This window comes from Pristiophorus japonicus, chromosome 7, assembly GCF_044704955.1.
Source record: "Pristiophorus japonicus isolate sPriJap1 chromosome 7, sPriJap1.hap1, whole genome shotgun sequence".
Lineage (NCBI taxonomy): Eukaryota > Metazoa > Chordata > Chondrichthyes > Pristiophoridae > Pristiophorus > Pristiophorus japonicus.
In genome coordinates, this window is record NC_091983.1 from 242,616,978 (window position 1) to 242,636,040 (window position 19,063).

Sequence of the window (19,063 nt, forward strand, 5' to 3'; positions counted from 1 at the left end):
GCAGTAATCATGGGCGACTTTAATCTACATATAGATTGGGCTAACCTAACTGGTAGCAATGCGGTGGAGGAGGATTTCCTGGAGTGTATTAGGGATGGTTTTCTAGACCAATATGTCGAGGAACCAACCAGGGAGCTGGCCATCCTAGACTGGGTGATGTGTAATGAGAAGGGACTAATGAGCAATCTTGTTGTGCGAGGCCCTTTGGGGAAAAGTGACCATAATATGGTAGAATTCCTTATTAAGATGGAGAGTGACAGTTAATTCGGAAACTAGGGTCCTGAACTTAAAGGAAGGTAACTTCGACGGTATGAGGTGTGAATTGGCTAGAATAGACTGGCAGGGGATACTTAAAGAGTTGACGGTGGATAAGCAATGGCAAACATTTAAAGATCACATGGATGAACTTCAGCAATTGTACATCCCTGTCTGGAGTAAAAATAAAACTGGGAAGATGGCTCAATCATGGCTAACAAGGGAAATTAAGGATAGTGTTAAAACCAAGGAAGAGGCATATAAATTGGCTTAAAAAAGCAACAAATCTGAAGACTGGGAGAAATTTAGAATTCAACAGAGGAGGACTAAGGGTTTAATTAAGAAGGGGAAAATAGAGTACGAAAGGAAACTTGCCGGGAACATAAAATCTGACTGCAAAAGCTTCTATTAATATGTGATGAGAAAAAGATTAGTAAAGACAAACGGAGGTTCCCTTGCAGTCGGATTCAGGTGAATTTATAATGGGGAACAAAGAAATGGCAGACCAATTGAACCAATACTTCGGTTCTGTCTTCACAAAGGAAGATACAAATAACCTTCCGAATGTACGCGGCGACAGTGGGTCTAGTGAGAATGAGGAACTGAAAGATATCCTTATTAGGTGGGAAATTGTGGTAGGGAAATTGATGGGATCAAAGGCCGATAAATCCCCGGGTCCTGATAGTCTGCATCCCAGAGTACTTAAGGAAGTGGCCCTAGAAATAATGGATGCATTGGTGATCATTTTCCAACAATCTATCAACTCTGGATCAGTTCCTATGGACTGGAGGGTAGCTAATGTAATGCCACTTTTTTAAAAAGGTGGGAGAGAGAAAGCGGGTAATTATAGACCGGTTAGCCTGACGTCAGTAGTGGGGAAAATGTTGTAATCGATCATTAAGGATGAAATAGCAGCCCATTTGGAAAGCAGTGACAGGATTGGACCGAGTCAGCATGGATTTATGCAAGGGAAATCATGCTTGACGAATCTTCTGGAATTTTTTGAGGATGTAGCTAGTAGAGTGGACAAGGGAGAACCAGTGGATGTGGTGTATTTGGACTTTCAAAACGCTTTTGACAAGGTTCTGCACAAGAGATTGGTGTACAAAATCAAAGCGCATGGTATTGGAGGTAATGTACTGACATTAGAGAACTGGTTGGCACACAGGAAGCAGAGAGTCGGGATAAACGGTTCCTTTTCAGAATGGCAGGCAGTGACTAGTGGGGTGCCGCAAGGCTCAGTGCTGGGACCGCAGCTCTTTACAATATACATTAACGATTTGGATGAAGGAATAGAGTGTAATATCTCCATGTTTGTGGATGACACTGAACTGGGTGGTGGTGTGAGCTGTGAGGAGGACGCTAAGAGGCTGCAGGGTGACTTGGACAGATTAGGTGAGTGGGCAAATACATGGCAGATGCAGTATAATGTGGATAAATGTGAGGTTATCCATTTTGGGGGCAAAAACACAAAGGCAGAATATTATCTGAATGGCAGCAGACTAGAAAAAGGGGAGATGCAGCGAGACCTGGGTGTCATGGTTCATCAGTCACTGAAAGTGGGCACGCAGGTACAGCACGCGGTAAAGAAGGCAAATGGTATGTTGGCCTTCATAGCTAGGGGATTTGAATATAGGAGCAGGGAGGTCTTACTGCAGTTATACAGGGCCTTAGTGAGGCCTCACCTGGAATATTGTGTTCAGTTTTGGACTCCTAGTATGAGGAAGGACGTTCTTGCTATTGAGGGAGTGCAGCGAAGGTTCACCAGACTGATTTCAGGGATGGCTGGGCTGTCATATGAGAAGAGATTGGATCAACTGGGCCTTTATTCACTGACATTTAGAAGGATGAGAGGGGATCTCGTAGAAACATATAAGATTCTGATGGGACTGGACAGGTTAGATGCGGGAACAATGTTCTCAATGTTGGGGAAGTCCAGAACCAGGGGACATAGTCTTAGAATAAGGGGTAGGCCATTTAGGACTGAGATGAGGAGAAACTTCTTCACTCAGAAAGTTGTTGACCTGTGGAATTCCCTGCTGCAGAGAGTTGTTGATGCCAGTTCAATGGATATATTCAAGAGGGAGTTAGATATGGCCCTTACGGTTTAGGGGATCGAGGGTTATGGAGAGAAAGCAGGAAAGGGGTACTGAAGGAATGATCAGCCATGATCTTATTGAATAGCGGCGCAGGCTCGAAGGGCCAAATGGCCTACTCCTGCACCTATTTTTTATGTTTCTATGTTTCTATGTTCCTCTGTGCTACCGGTGGCCATTCTCGTGGGCCGTGAATTCCCGTTTCTCGTCGCCAATGTAAAGTTCTTACTCTACAGCATGAAACCACATGAGGCATATTCTCAGGACAAGGTCACTCTGTGACCTGCTCTCTTTATTTACAGGACTCCAAAGACGATGACCCTGCGTGGGACCTCCCTTTTTATACCTGTGTGATCAGGTAAGGAGTGTCTCCCACAAGTTCACCCCTTGTGGTCAAGGTGTGCATCTAGGTTGAGTGTATACAGTAATACAGTGGTGTTACATTGTGGTTACATACATGACAGGTTGTGGCCCAGGAGTGGCACAGCATTTAACAGCATCAGGGTTGGGGCCCAGGGGAGGCGCAACAGAGCTTGGTCTCCAGTCGTCTTGTTCAATCGTCGCCACTGGACCAAGACCTAGCTCTGTCAAGCCCATGTGGTGGCTGGTATGCAATGGTCACCACACGTTAAAAAAATCCACGCACTGGCACCTTGTGCCCTTTACGATGTAACTCATTGTAACACCTGTGAGCCCATCTGTTTTTGGTGTGAAGAGCGTCATCCTCGTCATGAGGTACTGCCTAGTAATAGACCTCCTGAGGTGCCCACCATAACAGAAGCCAGTCTTCAGCTAATTTGATTCATTCCATGTGATATCAAGAAATAGCTGAGCACACTGGATACAGCAAAGGCTGTGGGCGTCAACAGCATCCTGGATGTAGTCCTGAAGACTTGTGCTCCAGAACTAGCCCGCCTCTAGCCAAGCTGTTCCAGTGTAGCTACAACACTGTCATAGAAACATAGAAGCATAGAAAATAGGTGCAGGAGCAGGCCATTCAGCCCTTCTAGCCTGCACCGCCATTCAATGAGTTCATGGCTGAACATGAAACTTCAGTACCTCCTTCCTGCTTTCTCGCCATACCCCTTGATCCCCCGAGTAGTAAGGATTTCATCTAACTCCCTTTTGAATATATTTAGTGAATTGGCCTCAACTACTTTCTGTGGTAGAGAATTCCACAGGTTCACCACTCTCTGGGTGAAGAAGTTTCTCCTCATCTCGGTCCTAAATGGCTTACCCCTTATCCTTAGACTGTGACTCCTGGTTCTGGACTTCCCCAACATTGGGAACATTCTTCCTGCATCTAACCTGTCGAAACACATCAGAATTTTAAACGTTTCTATGAGGTCCCCTCTCATTCTTCTGAACTCCAGTGAATACAAGCCCAGTTGATCCAGTCTTTCTTGATAGGTCAATCCCACCATCCCAGGAATCAGTCTGGTGAATCTTCGCTGCACTCCCTCAATAGCAAGAATGTCCTTCCTCAAGTTAGGAGACCAAAACTGTACACAATACTCCAGGTGTGGCCTCACCAAGGCCCTGTACAACTATAGCAACACCTCCCTGCCCCTGTACTCAAATCCCCTCGCTATGAAGGCCAACATGCCAATTGCTTTCTTATCCGCCTGCTGTACCTGCATGCCAACCTTCAATGACTGATGTACCATGACACCCAGGTCTCGTTGCACCTTCCCTTTTCCTAATCTGTCACCATTCAGATAATAGTCTGTCTCTCTGTTTTTACCACCAAAGTGGATAACCTCACATTTATCCACATTATACTTCATCTGCCATGCATTTGTCCACTCACCTAACCTATCCAAGTCACTCTGCAGCCTCATAGCATCCTCCTCGCAGCTCACTCTGCCACCCAACTTAGTGTCATCCGCAAATTTGGAGATACTACATTTAATCCCCTCGTCTAAATCATTAATGTACAATGTAAACAGCTGGGGCCCCAGCACAGAACCTTGCGGTACCCCACTAGTCACTGCCTGCCATTCTGAAAAGTACCCATTTACTCCTACTCTTTGCTTCCTGTCTGACAACCAGTTCTCAATCCACGTCAGCACACTACCCCCAATCCCATGTGCTTTAACTTTGCACATTCATCTCTTGTGTGGGACCTTGTCGAAAGCCTTCTGAAAGTCCAAATATACCACATCAACTGGTTCTCCTTTGTCCACTTTACTGGAAACATCCTCAAAAAATTCCAGAAGATTTGTCAAGCATGATTTCCCTTTCACAAATCCATGCTGACTTGGACCTATCATGTCACCATTTTCCAAATGCGCAGCTATGACATCCTTAATAATTGATTCCATCATTTTACCCACTACTGAGGTCAGGCTGACCGGTCTATAATTCCCTGTTTTCTCTCTCCCTCCTTTTTTAAAAAGTGGGGTTACATTGGCTACCCTCCACTCGATAGGAACTGATCCAGAGTCAATGGAATGTTGGAAAATGACTGTCATCTACCCGAAGTGGCACACCGCTCCAGCTCTTTTATAGCCTGACCTGCGGAGCTGTTCTTTTGCAGATCGGGCGGTGTACCACTTCAACCTCCTCCACTGTGATATGTGTGCTCATTAGGTCCGTGCAACAGAGCAAGTCTCCAGTCGTCTTGGTTAACCCTTGCCACTAGACCAATACCTAACTCTGTCAAGCACGTGTGGTGGCTGGTGTGCAACAGTCACTACACGTTAAAAAAATTCACGCTCAGGCATCTTCCACCCCCTCAATTGGAATTCAGGACTGGAACATCGGGTCCTTCAACGAAACACTTGTGAACGCGTGGAAGCAAGTCATCCTCGTTCGAGGGACCGCCTATGATGATGATCTACCCGTCAATGTGGAAAACTTCCCAGGTCTGTCCTGTCCACAAAAACAGGACAAATCACATCTGTCCAATTACTGCCGCATCAGTCTACTCTCAATCATCAGTAAAGTGATGGAAAGTGGTGTCGATAGTGCTATCAAGTGACAATTATTCAACAAGCAGTGAAGCACTGATAACACTCGATCAGCTCCACTGGGCAGGCCACATAGTTCGCATGCCAGACACGAGACTCCCAAAGCAAGTGCTCTACTCGGAGCTCCTTCACGGCAAACGAGCCAAAGGTGGGCAGTGGAAACGCTACAAAGACCCTCAAAGCCTCCCTGATAAAGTGCGACATCCCGACTGACAACTGAGAGTCCCTGGCCCAAGACCGCCCTCAGTGGAGGAAGTGCATCTGAGAGGGCACTGAGCACCTCGAATCTCAACGCTGAGAGCATGCAGAAATCAAGTGCAGGCAGCGGAAAGACATGCGGCAAACCAGTCCCACCCACCCCCACTTCCCTCAACGACTATCTGTCCCACCTGTGACAGAGTATGTGGCTCACAAATTGGACTGTTCAGCCACCAAAGAACTCGCTTCAGGAGTGGGTAAGTCTTCCTCGATTCCGAGGGATTGCCTATGATGGTGATTCACCAATAACTCGGCTCCGAACCTTATTACAGCCTTGGTCCGAACAGGAACAAAAGAGCCGAATTCTAGAGATCAGATGAGAGTGACTCGCCTTGACATCAAGGCAGCATTTGACCGAGTGTGGCATCAAGGGGTCCCAGTAAAATTGAAGTCCATGGGAATCAGGGGGAAAATTCTCCACTGGCTGGAGCCATACCTACTACAAAGAAATATGATTGTGGTTGTGGGAGGCTGATCATCTCAGCCCAAGAATTTGTTGCAGGTGTTCATCAGGGCAGTTTCCTCGGCCCAACCATCCTCATCTGCTGCATCATTGACCTTCCCTCCATCATAAGGTCAGAAATGGGGATGTTCACTGATGATTGCTGATGATGATTCACAACTTCTCAGATAATGAAGCAGTCCATGCCCACATACAGCAAGACCTGGTCGACATTCAGGTTTGGGCTGATAAGTGGCAAGTAACATTCGCGCCACACAAGTGTCAGGCAATGACCATCTCCAACAAGAGAGAGTCTAATACCGGCCCCTTGACATTCAAAGGCATTATCATCGCCGAATTCACCACAATAAACATCCTGGGGGGTCACCATTGACCAGAAACTTAACTGGACCAGCCACATAAATACTGTGGCTGCATGAGCAGGTCAGAGGCTGGGTATTCTGCAGCGAGTGGCGAATATGTGGCGTGTATCTCACCTCCTGACTCGCCAAAGCCTTTCCACAACCTACAAGGCATAACTCAGGAGTGTGATGGAATACTCTTCACTTGCCTGGACGAGTGCAGCTCCAATAACACTCAAGAAGCTCGACACCATCCAGGACAAAGCAACCTGTTTGATTGGCACCCCATCCACCACCTTAAACATTCACTCTCTCCACACCATGGCTGAAATGTGTATCACCTACAAGATTCACTATAGCAGCTTTCCAAGGCTTCTTAAACCCGCGACCTCTACCATCTAGAACGACAAGGGCAGCAGGCGCATGGGATCACCATCACCTCCAAGTTCCCTTCCAAGTTGCCTGCCATTCCTTCATCGTCGTTAGGTCAAAATCCTGGAACTCACTCCTGATGAGCACTATGGGAGTACCTTCACGGACTGCAATGGTTCAAGAAAGCAGCTTACCACCACTTTCTCAAGGGCAATTAGGGATGGACAATAAATGCTAGTCTTGTCAGCGATGCTCATCCAATGAATGAATAAAAAAAGGAGGAAGATCGCTGCCTTGTTAAGCTTCCCAGCGATTGGATCCCCACCCACCACAATCCGATGCTCACCCATGTCTTCCTAGGCCAATTGCAAACTCTTCCATAGGTCCTTCGCGATCGTCGCCCCTCTTCCCCCGATCTCTGCGGCAACCCAATGTTCTCCTCCCCTGATCTCTCTGGCCACCCCACGATTTTCTCACCTTCCATTTTCCAACATTCTATAGACTCTGGATCAGTTTATATGGATTGGAGGGTAGCTAATGTAACCCCACTTTTTAAAAAAGGAGGGAGAGAGAAAACAGGGAATTATGGACCGATTAGCCTGACATCGGTAGTGGAGAAAATGTTGGAATCAATTATTAAAGATGTAATAGCAGCGCATTTGGAAAGCAGTGACAAGATCGGTCCAAGTCAGCATAGATTTATGAAAGGGAAATCATGCTTGACAAATCTTCTAGAATTTTTTGAGGATGTAACAAGTAGAGTGGATAAGGGAGAACCAGTGAATGTGGTGTATTTGGACTTTCAAAAGGCTTTTGACAAGGTCCCACACAAGAGATTAGTGTGCAAAATTAAAGCACATGGTATTGGGGGTAATGTATTGACGTGGATAGAGAACTGATTGGCAGACAGGAAGCAAAGAGTAGGAATAAACGGGTCCTTTTCAGAATGGCAGGCAGTGACTAGTGGGGTACCGCAAGGTTCAGTGCTGGGACCCCAGCTATTTACAATATACATTAATGATTTAGATGAAGGAATTGAATGTAATATATCCAAGTTTGCAGATGACACTCAGCTGGGTGGCAGTGTGAGCTGTGAGGAGGATGCTAAGAGGCTGCAGGGTGACTTGGACAAGTTAGGTGAGTGGGCAAATGCATGGCAGATGCAGTATAATGTAGATAAATGTGAGTTATCCACTTTGGGGGCAAAAACAGGAAGACAGAATATTATCTAAATAGGGACAGATTAGGAAAAGGGGAGGTGCAACGAGACCTGGGTGTCATGGTACATCAGTCATTGAAAGTTGGCATGCAGGTACAGCAGGCGGTGAAGATGGCCAATGGCATGTTGGCCTTCATAGCGAAAGGATTTGAGTATAGGAGCAGGGAGGTTTTACTGCAGTTGTACGGGGCTTTGGTGAGGCCACACCTTGAATATTGTGTACAGTTTTGGTCTCCTAATCTGAGGAAGAACATTTTTGCTATTGAGGGAGTGCAGCGAAGGTTCACCAGATTGATTCCCGGGATGGCAGGACTGACATATGAAGAAAGACTGGAACGACTAAGCTTGTATTCACTGGAATTTAGAAGAATGAGAGGGGATCTCATAGAAACATATAAAATTCTGGTGGGATTGGATCGGTTAGATACAGGAAGAATGTTCCTGATGTTGGGAAGTCCAGAACCAGGGGACAAAGTCTAAGGATAAGGGGTAAGCTATTTAGGGCCGAGATGAGGAGAAACTTCTTCACTCAGAGAATTGTGAACCTGTGGAATTCTCTACCACAGAAAGTTATTGAGGCCAGTTCGTTAGATATATTCAAAAGGGAGTTATATATGGTCCTTACGGCTAAAGGGATCAAGGGGTATGGAGTGAAAACAGGAATGGGGTACTGAAGTTGCATGATCAGCCATGATCAGCCATGATCATATTGAATGGTAGTGCAGGCTTGAAGAGCTGAATGGCCGATTCCTGCACCTATTTTCTATGTTTCTATGTTTCTCTCCCGATCTCTACATCACCGCCCCATCGATGTCCCCTCATCCCCCGATCTCTCCAGTCACTCGATCTCTCCCCCCCTCCAATCTCTCCGCCCACCCCCCTCCCCCCCATCGATGCTCTCTCTGCCCCTAATCTCTCCAGGTCTCCCCCCCCACCACCCTACTCCATCGATGTCACCACCTCTTCTGAAACCTCCAGCCACCCGATCTCTCCTTCCTCCTCTCCTGATCTCTCCAACCACCCCATTGATGTCCCCTCTTCCCCTGACCTCTCCGGCCATTTAATCTTGCCCCCCTCCTCTTTCGATCTCTCTGCAACCCCGGTGTCTTGAAAGTTTTTTAGGAAAAAGATCCCATTAAATTTAAATTTAAATTAAATCATGTGGAGATAAAAAGTTTATTAGCCAAATTAAAGTATTAAATTACTTTGCACCTTTTTGCTCCTAAAGACCCCAATATGCTTTGCAGATGGCGCATGCACATATCTAGCTGAAAGTATGCCTTCTGCCATATTAGGAATTAAAAAAAAATAGATGTTGTTTATCCAGATGCAAATTAAGTGCCTAATGCCTGTCTGAGGCCCCTACTTTAAGAATGGATTGCCCTGAGGCAGCCACAGTTGGGACCTTGGGATCGCCTGCAACCTACAAGTTGTTTTTTACATTTATTTAGCTGAATGTGGAGCTGTCCGGTTTTAACAGAGGGAGCGTTGGGGTTGGGCGATTAACCTGCTCTTGAGAGGGGGATCCATTATTTAAATATGTTAATGAGGCTGCTGCCTGAAATTTTTAAAGACTTTCAAGTTTAACGGCTGCGGGTCAGGTTTCCCTGAGCTTGGAAAATATGGCAGCTGAAGGGAGGCGAAAAAGGCCTAATCTATCAGCTATTTCCTTTACAGCATTGCTTGTAGGCCAGGAGGAGCAGGAATAAAAACAGAAAATGCTGGAAATCTCAGCAGGTCAGGCAGCATCTGTGGAGAGGAAGCATAGTTAACGTTTCGGGTTGATGACCCTTCATCAGGATCAGGAGCGCTCTTCCGGCCCCCAAGCTAACCTGCGATCGGAGTTCCTCCCCTGCAATTGAACGCCAGACCCACGATTGAAACCCCCCTCTTTTGATCACCTTATTCTACGATTCCCATGCAGATGAAATGCTGCAGTCTCCAATTTCTAAAATAGTCCAGCTGTTAGATTTGGCGCAGTTCACTTATAGCTACATATCCTTGGAGATATTCTCCTTCCACTGGTACAAAGAGAGCCCGAGTTGACGGTTGGGGCAGGTTATGACCAGCATATGTAGCGGCAAAGATGTGGTTGGACAACTGGAGATCGTTTTTGAAATTACCGAAAAGCAAAGCTATTTCGCTTTCAGAAAGTTGGAGGAGCTGGATTACGCAGTCTATAATTGTATAATCAAGGCACTCACTGTGACAGCATTGAAAGGCACCACTGTACAAAAACCTGGTCTCGGGGAGATTTGCCCTTTCCGATCTCCCCGCCTTGGCCTTTCTGATCTCTCATTCCCCCCACCCCTGTCCAATCTCTCCCTCCCTCTCACTGCCGTCATGTGCCACTGACCTCTCAAACTGGTTGACTGCCGGCCAGGAAATGCAGACAAAAAATTTAAATGAGACTCTGCTGCTAAATTCGGCAGGACCTCCGGGTTACCTGCATTTCTGGGTTTCCAGGCCACTACGACATCCCCGTTCCCTCATTGGCTCCCCGTAAATATGAGGGCCAAAATCTCTTGTTATTTCACTCTGTTAAGAATTTTACCTTTTTGGGTATTCTTTCATTGTGTTGGCACAGAAATCCTGTTTTTTCCTTCCCGAGGGCGTTCGACTGGATTCTAGAAAAAAGAAGCGCACCTATCTGAAGCTGCTGCGCCCACGCGAGATCCCGGTCCTGAGGCCTCCCCTGACTGCGCGTCGCAGCGCGTGCACGGCAGGACATGCGCAGGGCTGGAGCTGGAGTCACATGGCTCTGGGCAGTCAATCAGGTATAGTATATTCTCATTCATAATAATGAGAACTCCGTAAGTTGGAGTTCCCATTATTATGAATGAGAAACAGCCCCCAAAACGCACATAACCAATAATGAAAGATAGAAAGCATGCACAATATATTTTTATTAATTTAAATTAAAGTTATTTATGCATTTAAAAAATATATATTTTTCTGAATTTTTAAAAAAGTTTTCTTAATTATGGTTTAAAATAAACTTACCTTAGTGGGGAAGATTTTTAACAATAAAATGTATTTTTAAAATGTTACTTTACAATGTGTTTGTGTGTTTTAAAACTCTTATGCCTGTAAATGTAGACTATGCGCCTGCTTTTATCAGGCGCAAGAGTTTAGAGGACATTTGCTGGGCAAGATATGGGTAAATCCTGCAATCCTGCCCATGCAAATGTCCTCGCTCGCAAGATGCGGAGGATCTGTCAAGCTCCAGCTTGACAGGTTGGAAAAGCTGGTTTTCAGAACATGCGCATTTTGCGCTGAAAACCGGATTTTCCAATGCCTTCCCAGGTCCATAGAAACTCTGTACGGACCCGGGGAGGCTGGGATCTCTGGGCAATTGTTTTTCCCCAAATATACCACTCCACATTTCTCTGCATTCTCTGCGACTGCCCAATATTAACTTGTCCACCCTGTAATCTCGTAATTCTTTTTACAGTTTGTAATTCTCCCATTCACATTCTTTTTTATCTATATCCCACTTGTGGCAATGTCCAAATCAGGTATATAAGTGGGAAACAAGAATTTCACATGAAAGTATTAACCAGTGTACTAACAATAGGTAACAGAGGAATTTCAATCTGTGAAGATTGCTGTTGTTTTGATAAATGACATTCTGTTGAATAAAAGTGTGATCTGATCATTTGGAGTTTGGTTTGCTCATCTATTCTGTGTGCTTTGGACTTCTATTAGTGTTTCATGTAACCTTCTATTAGCTCTTGTACTCACTTAATAAAGCTTATGTGCAATAATGGATTAATGCCACTTCAGAATATTATTCAACTTTCCCTCTGAAATATTCTCATAGATTAAGCATTGATTCATTTGACTTGAGCATTGTTTAAAGATAAAGATACAATACTCACAGCTTTAACTTGCACTTTGTTGAAAGAATATCTAAGTGTGTCTACTCCTTCTGCTTCCTCCTTTGAAATTTCCACTTCATACTTATTCAGGATACAATATGCTTCCTACATGGAAACCAGTAATAAAGCAACAACAGATAAAATCTAGTTACGATAAGATTTGTACATGTGCGAACCTCTATCAATATTAATTAAACACCAGATCTAATGGAAATTATTTATTAACTAAGCAATTGACAATACTAGACAACTGGATCATAGGAACATGAGCATTGCTAGACAAAAAAAAGACAAAAAAAGTCCAAGGTCCATTTAGCTGCCCTTCCCCCATCCTGGTAGTCACATGATACAACAATAATGGAATTGTTGACTAATCAGGGCAATAAATTTCTGTCAATTAATCTACAATGGTGTCGAGAGGGGTGACATTTTTCTTTTACTAATATCAGTGGACCGCTTGTTGTATTACTTACGTTGAGCAATTAGGAAGATGTAAACTATTTCCTCTGATGGGGAAATCCAGAACAAGTTGGCACAATCCTAAAATCAGAGCTAGGACATTTAGAAGTGAAATCAGGAAGGACTTTTTTCACACAAAAGGTAGTGGATATCTCAAAACGCTCTCCCCAAAAGGCTGTGCATGCTGGGTTATTTGAAATTTTCAAGACTGAGATCAATAGATTTTTGTGGGGTATGGGTATCATAGAATCATAGAATGAACACAGGAAGCCATTCGGCCCATCGTGCCCTCATCAAGGGATAAGGATCCAAGGCTTCTTATATAGTGGGTCAGATAGGAGTCTTGTGTACACTGTAAAAATGCCAACTCCTTCTCCTCTTTCATTTGCTTTCACTGCAAGTTTATTCCCCTTGATTATGAATCTGTGGGGGTAAAACTGGTCTTCAGAGAGAGTGCAAAACGAGTGATAACAAAACGGAAGTGATTTTGTTTTCCTTTCCCTCAGTTTCTTGCTGATGCTCTGTGCATTGCTGTGCAGGCAATTTAATAGAAACATAGAAACATAGAAATTAGGTGCAGGAGCAGGCCATTCAGCCCTTCGAGCCTGCACCACCATTCAATATGATCATGGCTGATCATTTGACCTTAGTACTCCTTTCCTGCTTTCTCTCCATACCCCTTGATTTCTTTGGCCGCAAGGGCCATATCTAACTCCCTTTTGAATATATCTAACAAACTGGCCTCAACAACTTTCTGCGGTACAGAATTCCACAGGTTAACCACTCTATGAGTGAAGAAGTTTCTCCTCATCTCGGTCCTAAATGGCATTCCCTTATTCTTAGACTGTGACCCCTGGTTCTGGAACTCCCCAGCAACGGAATCCTGTCAGAATTTTATATGTTTCGATGAGATCCCCTCTCATTCTTCTAAACTCCAGAAGATTCAAACCCAGTTGATCCAATCTCTCCTCATATGTCAGTCCTGCCATCCCGGGAATCAATCTGGTGAACCTTCGCTGTACTCCCTCAATAGCAAGAACATCCTTCCTCAGATTAGGAGACCAAAACTGAATACAATATTCTAGGTGTGGCCTCACCAAGGCTCTGTACAACTGCAGTAAGACCTCCCTGCGCATATACTCAAATCCTCTAGCTATGAAGGCAACATTTGCCTTCTTCACCACTTGCTGTACCTGCATGCGAAACTTCAATGACTGATGTACCATGACACCGAGTCTCGTTGCACTTCCCCTTTTCCTAATCTGTCACCATTCAGATAATATTCTGTCTTCCTCTTTTTGCCACCAAAGTGGATAACCTCACATTTATCCGCATTATACTGCATCTGCCATGCATTTGCCCATTCACCTAACCTGTCCAAGTCACCCTACAGCCTCTTAGCATCGTCCTCACAGCTCACACCGCCACCCAGCTTAGTGTCATCTGCAAACTTGGAGATATTACATTCAATTCCTTCATCTAAATCATTAATGTATATTGTAAATAGCTGGGGTTCGAGCACTGAACCCTGCGGCACCCCACTGGTCACTGCCTGCCATTCTGAAAAGGACCCATTTATTCGACTCTCTGCTTCCTGTCTGGTAACCGGTTCTCTATCCATGTCAATACATTACCCCCAATACCATGCTTTAATTTTGCACACAAATCTCTTGTCAAAAGCCTTTTGAAAGTCCAAATACACCACATCCACTGGTTCTCCCTTGTCCACTATACTAGTTACATATTCAAAAAATTCTAGAAGATTTGTCAAGCATGATTTCCCTTTCATAAATCCATGCTGACTCGGACTGATCCTGTCACTGCTTTCCAAATGCACTGCTATTTCATCTTTAATAATTGATTCCAACATTTTCCCACTATTGATGTCAGGCTAACCAGTCTATAATTCTCTGTTTTCTCTCTCCCTCCTTTTTTAAAAAGTGGGGTTACATTAGCTACCCACCAGTCCATAAGAACTGATCCAGAGTCAATAGAATGTTGGACAATGATCACCAATGCATCCACTATTTCTAGGGACACTTCCTTAAGTACTCTGGGATGCAGGCTATCAGGCCCTGGGGATTTATTGGCCTTCAATGCCATCAATTTCCCGAACACAATTTCCGACTAATAAGGACTTCCTTCCGTTCCTCCTTCTCGCTAGACCCGCGAACCCCGAGTATTTCCAGAAGGTTATTTGTGTCTTCCTTAGTGAAGACAGATCCAAAGTATTTATTCACTTGGTCTGCCATTTCTTTGTTCCCCATTATAAATTCACCTGATTCTGGCTGCAAAGGACCGACGTTGGTCTTCACCAATCTTTTTCTTTTCATATATCTATAGAAGCTTTTGCAGTCAGTTTTTAGGTTCCCTGCAAGCTTCCTCTCATACTTTATTTTCCCCCTCCTACTTTATTTTCCCTCTCCTAATTAGACCCTCTGTCCTGCTCTGCTGCATTCTAAATTACTCCCAGTCCTCAGGTTTGCTGCTTTTTCTGGTCAATTCATCTGCTTCTTCCTTGGATTTAACACTTTCCCGAATTTTTCTAGTTAGCCACGGTTGAACTACCTTCCCCTTTTTTACTCCAGACAGGGATATACAATTGTTGAAGTTCATCCATGTGATAATTAAATGTCTGCCATTGCCTATCCACTGTCAACTCTTTAAGTATCATTTGCCAGTCTATCGTAGCCAATTCACGTCTCATACCATCGAAGTTACCTTTCCTTAAGTTCAGGACCCTAGTCTCTTGATTAACACTGTCACTCTCCACCTTAATAAAAAATTCTACCATATTATGGTCACTCTACTCCAGGGGGCCTCACACAACAAGATTGAAAATTAGTCCTCGCTCATTACACAACACCCAATCTAGGATGGCCAGCTCTCTAATTGGTTCCTCAACATATTGGCCGAGAAATCCATCCCTAATACACTCCAGGGAATCCTCCTCAACCGCATTGCTACCAGCTTGGTTAGCCCAACCTATATGTTGATTAAAGTCACCCATGATAACTCCTGTACCTTTATTGCACACATCCCTAATTTCTTGTTTGATGCCATCTACTGTTTGGTGGTCTGTACACAACTCCCACTAGCATTTTCTGCCCTTTGGTATTCCGCAGCTCTACCCATACAGATTCCACATCATCCAAGCTAATGTGCTTTTTTGCTATTGTGTTAATTTCCTCTTTAACCAGCAAGGCTACCCACCTCCTTTTCCTTTCTGTCGATCCTTCCTGAATGTTGAATACCCCTGGATGTTGAGTTCCCAGCCTTGGTCACCCTGGAGCCATGTCTCAATAATCCCAATTATATCATAATCGTTAATGGCTGCCTGCACAGTTAATTCATCCACCTTATTATGAATACTCCTCGCATTGAGGCACAGAGCCTTCAGGCTTGTCTTTTTAACACTCTTTGTCCCTTTAGAATTTTGCTGCAATGTGCCTCTTTTTGATTTTTACCTTGGGTTTCTCTGCCCTCCACTTTTACTATTCTCCTTTCTATCTTTTGCTTCTGCCCCCATTTTATTTCCCTCTGTCTCCTTGCATAGATTCCCATTCCCCCGCCATATTAGTTTAACCCCTCCCCAACAGCACTAGCAAACACTCCCCCTCGGACATTGGTTCCAGTCCTGCCCAGGTGCAGCCCGTCCAGTTTGTACTGGTCCCACCTCCCCCAGAACCGGTTCCAATGTCCCAGGAATTAGAATCCTTCCCTCTTGCACCATTCCTCAAGCCAAGTATTCATCTTAGCTATACTGTTATTCCTACTCTGACGAGCATGTGGCACCAGTAGCAATCCTGAGATTACTACCTTTGAGGTCCTACTTTTTAATTTAACTCCGAGCTACCTAAATTCAGCTTGTAGGACCTCATCCCGTTTTTTACCTATATCATTGGTACCTATATGCACCACGACAACTGGCTGTTCACCCTCCCTCTCCAGAATTCCCTGCAGCCGCTCAGAGCCATCCTTGACCCTTGCACCAGGGAGACAACATACCATCGTGCAATCTCGGTTGCGACCACAGAAATGCCTATCTATCCCCCTCACAATAGAATCCCCTACCACGATAGCTCTCCCACCAACGATATAGGTAAAAAACGGGATGAGATCCTACGAGAAGAATTTAAGGAGCTAGGACCTAAATTAAAAAGTAGGACCTCAAAAGTAGTAATCTCGGGATTGCTACCAGTGCCACGTGCTAGTCAGAGTAGGAATCGCAGGATAGCTCAGATGAATACGTGGCTTGAGCAATGGTGCAGCAGGGAGGGATTCAAATTCCTGGGGCATTGGAACCGGTTCTGGGGGAGGTGGGACCAGTACAAATCGGACGGTCTGCACCTAGGCAGGAGCGGAACCAATGTCCTCAGGGGAGTGTTTGCTAGTGCTGTTGGGGAGGAGTTAAACTAATATGGCAGGGGGATGGGAACCAATGCAGGGAGACAGAGGGAAACAAAATGGAGACAGAAGCAAAAGACAGAAAGGAGATGAGTAAAAGTGGAGGGCAGAGAAACCCAAGGCAAGAAACAAAAAGGGCCACTGTACAGCAAAATTCTAAAGGGTCAAAGTGTAATAAAAAGGCAAGCCTGAAAGCTCGGTGCCTCAATGCGAGGAGAATTCGGAACCCAGGAGAGGGCTCTGAGCTAGTTAGAGTGGGTGAGAGCTCAGATGAACAGGACCCCAAGAAAGAATGCAAAAGGCAGGAGGCAACAGAGCAGAGTAGCACTGGGGTAAGTGTAAACCACAAGGTGATAGGAAGGGACAATATGTATGAATATAAAGGGGCTGCAGGAGGGGTCAAAACTAAAAATCATGGTTTAAAAACGAGTATTAAAACACTCTACCTAAACGCACGCAGCATTCGAAATAAAGTAAATGAGTTGACGGCACAAATCATTACAAATGGGTATGATTTGGTGGCCATTACAGAAACGTGGTTGCAGGGTAGCCAAGACTAGGAATTAAATATACAGGGGTATCTGACAATTCGGAAGGAGAGACAAGAAGGGAAAGGAGATGTGGTAGCTCTGTTAATAAAGGATGATATCAGGGCAGTTGTGAGAGATGATATTGGTTCTAATGAACAAAATGTTAAATCATTGTGGGTGGAGATTAGAGATAGTCAGGGGAAAAAGTCACTGGTGGGCGTAGTTTATAGACCCCCAAAGAATAACTTCACGGTGGGGCGTACAATAATCAAGGGAATAATGGAGGCATGTGAAAAAGGAACGGCAGTAATCATGGGGGATTTTAACCTACATATCCATTGGTCAAATCAAATCGCACGGGATAGACTGGAGGAGGAATTCATGGAATGATACGGGATTGTTTCTTCGGAAGTATGTGACAGAACCGACAAGGGAGCAAGCTATCTTAGATCTGGTCCTGGGTAATGAGTCAGGAATAATAAACGATCTCCGAGTAAAAGATCCTCTCGGAATGAGAGATCACAGTATGGTTGAATTTGTAATACAGATTGAGGGTGAGGAAGTAGTGTCTCAAACGAGCGTACTATGCTTTTTCAAAGGGGACTACAGTGGGATGAGGGCAGAGTTGGCTGAAGTAGACTGGGAACACCGACTAAACGGTGGCACAATTGAGGAACAGTGGAGGACTTTTAAGGAGCTCTTTCATAGTGCTCAACAAAAATATATCCAGTGAAAAAGAAGAGTGGTAAGAGAAAGGATAACCGGCCGTGGATAACCAAGGAAATAAAGGAGAGTATCAAATTAAAAACCAATGCGTATAAGGTGGCCAAGGTTAGTGAGAAACTAGAAGATTGGGAAAATTTTAAACGACAGCAAAGAACAACTGAGAAAGCAATAAAGAAAGGAAAGATAGATTACGAAAGTAAACTTGTGCAAAACATAAAAACAGATAGTAAAAGCTTTACAGATATATAAAATGGAAAAGAGTGACTAAAGTAAATGTTGGTCCCTTAGATAAGGGGGATTTAATAATGGGAAATGTGGAAATGGCTGAGACTTTAAACAATTATTTTGCTTCGGTCTTCACAATGGAAGACACAAAAACCATGCCAAAAATTGTTGGTCATAGGAATGTGGGAAGGGAGGACCTTGAGACAATCACTATCACTAGGGGGGTAGTGCTGGACAGGTTAATGGGACTCAAGGCAGACAAGTCCCCTCCCTGGTCCTGATGAAATGCATCCCAGGATATTAAAAGAGATGGCGGAAGTTATAGCAGATGCATTCGTTATAATCTACCAAAATTCTCTGGACTCTGGGGAGGTACCAGCGGATTGGAAAGCAGCTAATGTAACGCCTCTGTTTAAAAAAGGGGGCAGACAAAAGGCAGGTAACTATAGGCCGGTTAGTTTAACATCTGTAGTGGGGAAAATGCTTGAAACTATCATTAAGGAAGAAATAGCGGGACATCTAGATAGAAGTAGTGCAATCAAGCAGACGCAGCATGGATTCATGAAGGGGAAATCATGTTTAACTAATTTACTGGAATTCTTTGAGGATATAACGAGCATGGTGGATAGAGGTGTACCGATGGATGTGGTGTGTTTCGATTTCCAAAAGGCATTCGATAAGGTGCCACACAAAAGGTTATTGCAGAAGATAGAGGTACGCGGAGTCAGAGGAAATGTATTAGCATGGATAGAGAATTGGCTGGTGAACAGAAAGCAGAGAGTCGGGATAAATGTGTCCTTTTTGGGTTGGAAATCAGTGGTTAGTGGTGTGCCACAGGGATCGGTGCTGGGACCACAAC

At 44.6% G+C, this 19,063-nt stretch overlaps 1 protein-coding gene across 1 annotated transcript in view; it reads right to left on the minus strand.

The window, feature by feature from the left end:
- The window catches only part of LOC139266712 (dynein axonemal heavy chain 8-like), a 2,132,242-nt gene that overhangs the window by 891,203 nt on the left and 1,221,976 nt on the right, over window positions 1–19,063 (minus strand). The window contains exon 36 of the mRNA XM_070884298.1: window positions 11,858–11,962. Coding sequence (XP_070740399.1) covers window positions 11,858–11,962 — 105 coding nt within the window. The remainder of the gene's footprint in view (window positions 1–11,857; window positions 11,963–19,063) is intronic.